Source organism: Anarhichas minor, unplaced genomic scaffold (genome assembly GCF_050575085.1).
Source record: "Anarhichas minor isolate MPS153535 unplaced genomic scaffold, ASM5057508v1 ptg000017l, whole genome shotgun sequence".
Classification (NCBI taxonomy): Eukaryota; Metazoa; Chordata; class Actinopteri; order Perciformes; family Anarhichadidae; genus Anarhichas; species Anarhichas minor.
In genome coordinates this window covers 9,982,809-9,989,799 of record NW_027466463.1, presented here as the reverse complement: position 1 = coordinate 9,989,799, position 6,991 = coordinate 9,982,809, and the positions used below count along the sequence as shown (strand labels likewise).

The following is a 6,991-nucleotide window of genomic DNA, read 5'->3' as shown; positions in this document are numbered from 1 at the left end:
TTCATTGTCATTTTTCCAAATCATTTGACGTTGACATAAAGTGTTGATGTCTGCAACATGTCACCGACACCATTTAAATACAGAATAACGAGACTCGTCTGTGTAGTAGTTGGTGCTGTAACAAAAAAAAATACAGCAGGTTTTATTGTTTCCTCGGCTTTTGCAGCAGCTTAGCTTGTGTTCACTGAAACAGAATACATCGGTAGCGTTCATTGTACATATCGGTAGGTTGGATTACCATTTTGGCATGTAGTGTGTGTGCTACATTCCACAGTCCTCGACGCCGCAGTGGAGAATGGAACTGAAACAGCAACGCTGAGACAGTGAAGGTAATCTGCCTTGTATTTGGTTACACAAACGACCACGCGTGAAATTGCTATTTCGCATTATGCTGATGTTCTATCACACAATGCCACACAAGTTATGCACACTAAATATTCTTCCTTTAGTTATCCACTAGTCTTGATTTATGCACTCTACAACCACTCATGGGTTTGTTTAAATCAATACAGGAGACGATAAATCGTTTGTAAACTAACACTCGTTACATTTACACTGACATAACGGTTAAGTACCAAAAAAATATGGAAGACAACTCTCATTTGTAGGTTTTATGAGACGATTAGAGACGCAACCGTAGTGCAAATTACAAATGGAGGGATTCTCCCTCTGAGGTTTAGGACGTGCTGCAGAGGCGAGAAGAGTTGTGTCAGTTAGCTAAAAGGAATCCTGAGATAAAGCAACCGTCAATAACAACCTGCGATTCAAGGCAAGCATTCTTGTTTAACACTTTTCAGAAATGACACTTACAGACCAGTCCTCACATAAGACGGCGTCGGGGTTTCTCATGCCAACTGTGGATTGAATTCACTTTTAAAAAAGGACAACAGTCGTGTGTCCTAAATCTCTGTCGCTCAGCCCAGTCTGCTGCTTAAATGCAATTTCCCAGGAGGCACCGTACAGATAGGAACCGAAAAATCCAATGAATGTGCAGTCTATATATAGTTCTAAGCATACCGATCTGATCTTAATTTATAAAATTAAATAGATTTCTAAAAGTTTATACATGACGACATCATTGGTTTTAACAGCTGTACAACGTCAGTGGTCAAAAGTTGAGGAACGAGAAGGCCGATACTGGTTGGCTGCTATCAGATGCAACTGAATTGCAAATTAAAGGAGCGTCATCACTGGTTTTACTGATGCGGAGACTGTTCTGCACAGCTAGACTCTCCATTAAGCCGTCGGCCATCGTCTCTGTCTGGGACGTCTGTCGTGCACACGGGGGCCTCCCCTTAGTCACCAGCTCCATGCCGCTGAACAGGGACAGTCTGCCCGGACAGGCCTGCTCTCTCTGGGGCTCAGCTGGATGGGAAGAGCTTGTGTTCAGCTCTGATTCCTCAGCAACCGATGTAACCTCAGCAGTCCTGACTGGCTCCGACTGGTTCTGCACCAAGTCATGCAGAATGGGAGCGAGTTTCTCCTCATCGCAGTCATTCATCAGCTCCCCCGGGAGGTCTCTCTGGGCCGAGGGCAGACTAGAGGGGGAAGAAGGGGGATACGGTGGTTGGGTGACACCTGTGGGTGAGATGTCAGGCTGATAATGGTTGAGGTTGGGATTGCCAGCAGAGTGGTTTGGTAGTAGAGGCTCCGAGTGTGTAGATGTGGTAAGCTGATTGGTAGTTGCCTGATGGCTGCTGGTCGCTGTATCCTGCCAAGGAGTGTGTACGGGTCCACCCATCAGAGCCTCAAACTGTCGCAGGATCTGGTAAGAGGAGATAAGAACAAAAAATAAAATATACCCTCATTTTGCGTGTCCTGTGAGTCTTCACCATTTTGTCTCTCTCTCTTTAGGTCTCTCTTACCTTGGTGGCTTTGTTGGCCACAGGTCCTGGAGCCCCCTCACTCAGCTGGCAGAGCTTTCGTTGTGTTGCTCCGAACATTTGTTCCAGAGAAAGGAGGTCAGAGGTCAGGAGGCATGATACAGCACACAGTGCCCGCTGCAGGTTTGGAGGAAAAGAGGGATATGTATATTAGGATTGCATTCTATAATTTAGAAAACATGGATCTCCGATTAATCTTAGCCAATGGTACCATCTTAACAGTGTTTGAGGGATCTTGAAGCCTGATTGAGAGCAACTCCACCACCACCTCGCAGTTGAGAATGGAGCACCTGACAGATCAAATGAGACAGAAATAATACTGTTAGTAAAAAAAACAAATCAGCAGTATTCTCAGTCTGAGTTTAGATGCACTGACTCTTTAATGAAGTGCTGGCTCTCCTCTCTGGACAGGAAAACTCTGGATCCTTCAGTCAGTCTGCTGATCAGCGCCACCTCCTGGCCACAGTCCCCCAACTGCAAGGCTTCCACCCTGGAGGCCAGAAGGATGTGTGAGATCCAGAGACTACACTACTTCTCCGATGTGACTATGGTGTGATTTAGGGAGGGAAATTGCTGGTTTAGCCGGTCGACTCTGCCACTCACCTTTCTGATGGGTCCCCACTGCTCTCTCTACTGGCCCCCGATTGGCTCCCGGTACCGGCTGACTTGCTGCCCACAGAGGCCCTGCTGTTAGCTGCCATATCCTGAGAAGAGTTGTGAGAGGAGCTGTTGCCGCTGTCTGTCTCCTCCCAGCCGCCTCCCACCTGCCCTGGACATCGCTGGGCCAATGCTGCCGTGAAGACACACGGGAGTAAATAAGTTTATAATCAAACTCAATATAAGTCTTGCCACGCTGCTACAAAGTGAGCTGGTAAATGATTCACACACACAAATACATATTTCAGATTCAAGCTATCTATTTAGAATCCTAAGCCCACGCGTCCATCACACCGACAACGTCTCACCTTTTGGTGGGCGAGCAGGCAGGTTGTAGGCACACGCAGGCACAGCCACCTCTATGGGTGCGGACGGCGCAGCTACGGCCCGGTAATGGTTCTCATGGAGACGGATGCCCTGGTGTTCGGTGGGGGGAAGGACAGCACTGGCCACTAGCTCTGCAGCTTTCTGGATCTTATCCAGTAGGGAGTCACTGCCTGCTGGTAGGAGCAGGTAGAGACATAAAAAAGGTACAGAAATGTACACGGAAGCTTAACTAGATTTGTGTCAGTGTGTGTGTGTGTGTGTGTGTGTGTGTGTGTGTGTGTGTGTGTCCCTCACCTGTCCCCTGCTTCCCTGGACTGTATCCAAAGCCCTGCATTCCTGACCGGTGGGAAGCTGCTGAGCCCATACCTGGACACAAAGACACAGGAGACATCTGGTACTCTGATGCAAGTTATTTGAATCATTCAAGCTCTTTATAGACAATCAAGCCCTCTCTAATATTTCAGATGATGTACACTATCATTACATACGGCAGTAGGAATGAGTTGCGACAATTTTGATCTGTTTCCGAGTTGGTTGAATGCTACATCTACTGAATCTCTTATTGAGTCATTTAGTCTTTTATCAGTAAAAAGCAATACGAAGACTATTTAGAAGATGGTCATTTAGATAAACAGCAAATAAGAAGTCTATCTGGCAGAACCTGAGTCTTGGGTCTTTAATTGCAGCCCTACACAGCGGTTCTTCGGACCATCACATTATTTCCAGTATCGCAAATTCAATCTGAGCAGAATAAGTGAAAACATATGCGAGGGTGTACAGGGCATTTAAGATATTTATGGATTTTCCAAAAAAAAGATACCTAAATAGATTTAGTAAAGAAGTTAATGGCACTTTATTATATTAATCATTATTTATCACTCACCCATTGTTGGGGGGGCTAAGTTGAGCGGGGAGACGCCGTCTTTGGTGGAAATGATATCTGTGAAAAGCAACCTGGCCACTTCCTGCAAATAGAAAAAGTAAAAGTTGAGTGTGTTTGCCTCGCTGTCAGAGTTATGACTGACATGATGATTAACTGCAGCCTGGGGCTCACCTGTGCTGTATTTCTCACTTTCTGGTACAATGCTATGCCATGGATGGGATCAGGAGGGCCGCTGTAAACTTAAAAAAGGCAAAACACCCGACAGCGAGTGAATATTCAGAACGACGAAGCGGCCGCAGAGTGATAAGAGTCAAATAGAGCTTAAAGCCAAAAGGGGCCGATGTCTAACCTGATGCCTGCTGGATGAACGTGGAGTTCCTTCGAAGTTCTGTGAGGAAATGGTTTGAGCCATGACCACAAAGATGGACAAAGATCTTCAGCACCTAAAACACCAGCAGCATGAGCAGAACCTCGAGTTACTCGCAGACAGGAAAGGGAGGAAAATCACTAACATTTAAAACTGTATACATTATGACTTATGCCACAACTCCACTTCAGTTTCATATTTCAGACAGAAAGTAGAATAATAATCACTGTTCTCACCTTAAGTTTGACATGACAGGACTCCACCTGCAACCTCTCCAGAAGGTACTCCAGCAAACACTGACCGCAACCTGAAGACTCATGGGAGATTTCTACAGTGCGATGATGGTTAAGGACATTACCACCATAGCATGAGAGACTCCGTATGTCTTATTTTAAGAAAAGTGATTGTTTCCTGGTTAGAATACCAGAAAATAACAACATAACTATGAAGAGCACTTTCCTGCTTGCTTGTTTGTATCATGGACTCTGGTGTGGAAATTACTGATGTGCTTTTTTTTTTTTTTACCGACTCCTGCTCAGGATAATAAACTTTAAATCCTGTCCTGCTTTTGGATCCAAATATAAAACCATGGATGGATTCCCATCCAGTTATTTTCCCTGAAGAGTTTTCATTGGTCGGGTTTCTGGAAAACAATATGACTTGTATGGTCATTCTCCATTTGAGAGCTTTACAAACTTTACATTAACAAGGGATCAATGGATGTCCAGCCTTTGTTTAAAGTGGTGCATAAGAAGCTGGCAAAGGATACTTCCAATATCTTGGAAAAGGTAGCCAGGACAGGGGGTTTCATCATCTGCTGTAGCCTTCATCAGAGTTGGGACCTTCAGTTGGTGGAAAAGATGATGGTTTAAAAAAAAAAGTGATACAAGTTCAAAGCTGACATAAGGGACTATCTTGTTATTGCACAGTCCACAACCAAATCCACCTGATCTAACCGGTGTACTTCACAGTTTGATTAACGGAGAAACACAGACTGAGGTGGACACAAACTTGGCATGACACCAGGGTCCGAGTACCAGGTTAGCTTTGGCCAAACAGACCGTTATAACGATGCTGTATATGCCTCTCTGCTGCTTTAAGACTTCTACGAAACAAGCTGGCAGGTCAACAGGGAAATGACATGAAACGCAATGAGCAAATATGTGTCTTCTTACTGTTAGCTAGCAGGCTACTAGCAAGCTAGTGCTGGCACAACTTAATAACTGACACAAACAGACACGCTAACGTACGTCACGCTCCGTTCAGCTGTTACTAGTATTCAAAACAAGTAATGGCCGTAAACAGCTCTTACTTTCTGAAGAAAAGCCAGTCGTTCCATGAATGTTGCCATGATTTAGCAATCCTGGCTGCGGGTTTACTCATCTTCCTCCGAGGGGTACGAGGGGAAGGCGGTACCCGAGGTGACAGCTAGCCAATCACAGAGCAGCAAGTAGTAATCCTAAAGTCTATTGGCTCTCCGGTTACGCCTACGTTTAAAGAAACAGCGAATCAACTTCAGGGAAACTAGACATGACACTTTGATTGACGGGGACATGAGCGAATCATATTACAGAATATCCTGCTGGACGTTTCCTTGATGACAGGGTCAACAATATGGCGCTTTCCATGGTTTACAGAAATGCTTCATCTGAGGGTTGATGTGTACCTTTTTTATTCACAGCTTTATACGTGTGTTAGTACATTTAACAAACTGTGAAGTCTATTAATTGATAAACGAAAGGACTCGCCTGAACAGTAACCATGTCTGGGTCAAATGCCTGGAGTCGCAGTCGAGAGAAAATGAGACTTTTCCCTGAACTTTTTGCTCAGTGTGCAGGAGAGGTAAGCACTGCTGTCATATCTGAACAAGGGGAATTGTGCTGTTTAATTCTGTGTACGTCCTCAACTCAGACATAGTTCACATTCAAATGAATTCCAGCTAGCTGCCTGTGCTACTACAAAACACAGCTTCCCCCCATAGCTAGTAAACGAGGCCATATTTTTATTTAACAGCATTTAAACGTTAATAATGTTGATGGGCTACTGCTGTAATACTGTATAGTGCGTTTGACACCTAATGCTGACAATTGCTACAATAAAGACTGCAGAGTGCAGGTTACAAGAGCATCCCGGTTATGAAACTATAAGGTATATCATACTTCTGGATCCCATTGTTTGTGTAGCTACAGACCACCTCACTATTAGTATGTTGGTGTTTTTATTTGATTCGATGTTTATTAATATATGTAGGCTGGGGTTTAGCTTTGGGTGAATAGGTTGAGCTTTACTGTCATTACCTAATGCAACACAAACAGCAATTGTATGAAAAAAAATCAATAAGCGTAGGACAAACATTTGTAAAATAATAAAGACATGACAGAGTAAAAGATGACAACTTACTTTGTTTTCCTTTGTCTAATGTCCACTTGTGTGTGATTCAGGGAGCAATGTATGGGAAGTGTGTGGCAGCTTCCACAACAGGCAGACAGGAGCTGAGGAAGGACATGTGTGCCAAGGAATTTGAAGCACTGAAGACCTGCTTTACAGCTGCAGTAAGTGATTAAAGTCAGCAATCCTCCTGCTGGACTTATGCAGTCGGGATAGATGGCCATTGATTGAAACGTTATACTCTATTACAGGCCAAGAAAAAAGCCAAATGAATGGAAACTGTCCTGGCTTTGCTCGAGCTGCAAATTCAGTGAACCGACCTCAATTGTGAAAAGAGAAGACGGGAAGTGTTGATCGACTTCTGGTGCTGAAAACGTAACACTTCCTCTACTAGGCACTGTAAATGAACTGGATGTGTACTGCTGCTACATTTTTTTTAATAGAAAAAGACTGAATGTAATAAACAGAGGTGAATAAGACATTGCT

The 6,991-nt window shown here is 44.3% G+C and overlaps 2 protein-coding genes across 4 annotated transcripts; one reads left to right on the top strand and one right to left on the bottom strand.

The window, feature by feature from the left end:
* Window positions 1-103: 103 nt before the first annotated feature.
* tepsin (TEPSIN adaptor related protein complex 4 accessory protein) lies at window positions 104-5,543 on the bottom strand. Of its 3 annotated transcripts, none has more exons than XM_076093417.1 (13): window positions 5,430-5,543; window positions 4,887-4,959; window positions 4,354-4,445; window positions 4,100-4,193; window positions 3,922-3,989; window positions 3,751-3,832; window positions 3,162-3,233; window positions 2,849-3,040; window positions 2,487-2,673; window positions 2,260-2,373; window positions 2,095-2,173; window positions 1,866-2,000; window positions 104-1,765 (listed from the first exon to the last, which is right to left on the bottom strand). In XM_076093417.1, exons 1-13 carry the CDS (start codon window positions 5,466-5,468, stop codon window positions 1,109-1,111), a joined length of 1,884 nt encoding a protein of 627 aa, XP_075949532.1. In that variant the 5' UTR covers window positions 5,469-5,543; the 3' UTR covers window positions 104-1,108. The 3 variants fall into 3 exon arrangements, with proteins under 3 accessions (XP_075949532.1, XP_075949534.1, XP_075949533.1); XM_076093419.1 differs by having other exon boundaries at window positions 2,104-2,173; XM_076093418.1 differs by having other exon boundaries at window positions 2,849-3,037.
* A 148-nt stretch (window positions 5,544-5,691) lies between these two features.
* ndufaf8 (NADH:ubiquinone oxidoreductase complex assembly factor 8) lies at window positions 5,692-6,984 on the top strand. Its single transcript, XM_076093429.1, has 3 exons — window positions 5,692-5,959; window positions 6,559-6,669; window positions 6,757-6,984. The coding sequence occupies exons 1-3, from the start codon at window positions 5,879-5,881 to the stop codon at window positions 6,775-6,777; spliced, it is 213 nt and encodes a 70-aa protein (XP_075949544.1). The 5' UTR covers window positions 5,692-5,878; the 3' UTR covers window positions 6,778-6,984.
* The last annotated feature ends 7 nt before the right edge of the window (window positions 6,985-6,991 follow it).

Bases quoted from the DNA above. Each gene is read 5' to 3' on its own strand.
- tepsin (XM_076093417.1), bottom strand. From the start codon at position 5,468: ATGGCAACATTCATGGAACGACTGGCTTTTCTTCAGAAA. The intron at 4,446-4,886 runs GTATCCTTTGCC...ATCGCACTGTAG, and splicing joins CCTTTTCCAAGATATTGGAA to AAATCTCCCATGAGTCTTCA. The intron at 3,041-3,161 runs GTGAGGGACACA...TGCTCCTACCAG, and splicing joins TCCAGGGAAGCAGGGGACAG to CAGGCAGTGACTCCCTACTG.
- ndufaf8 (XM_076093429.1), top strand. From the start codon at position 5,879: ATGTCTGGGTCAAATGCCTGGAGTCGCAGTCGAGAGAAAATGAGACTT. The intron at 5,960-6,558 runs GTAAGCACTGCT...TGTGTGATTCAG, and splicing joins TTGCTCAGTGTGCAGGAGAG to GGAGCAATGTATGGGAAGTG. The intron at 6,670-6,756 runs GTAAGTGATTAA...ACTCTATTACAG, and splicing joins AGACCTGCTTTACAGCTGCA to GCCAAGAAAAAAGCCAAATG.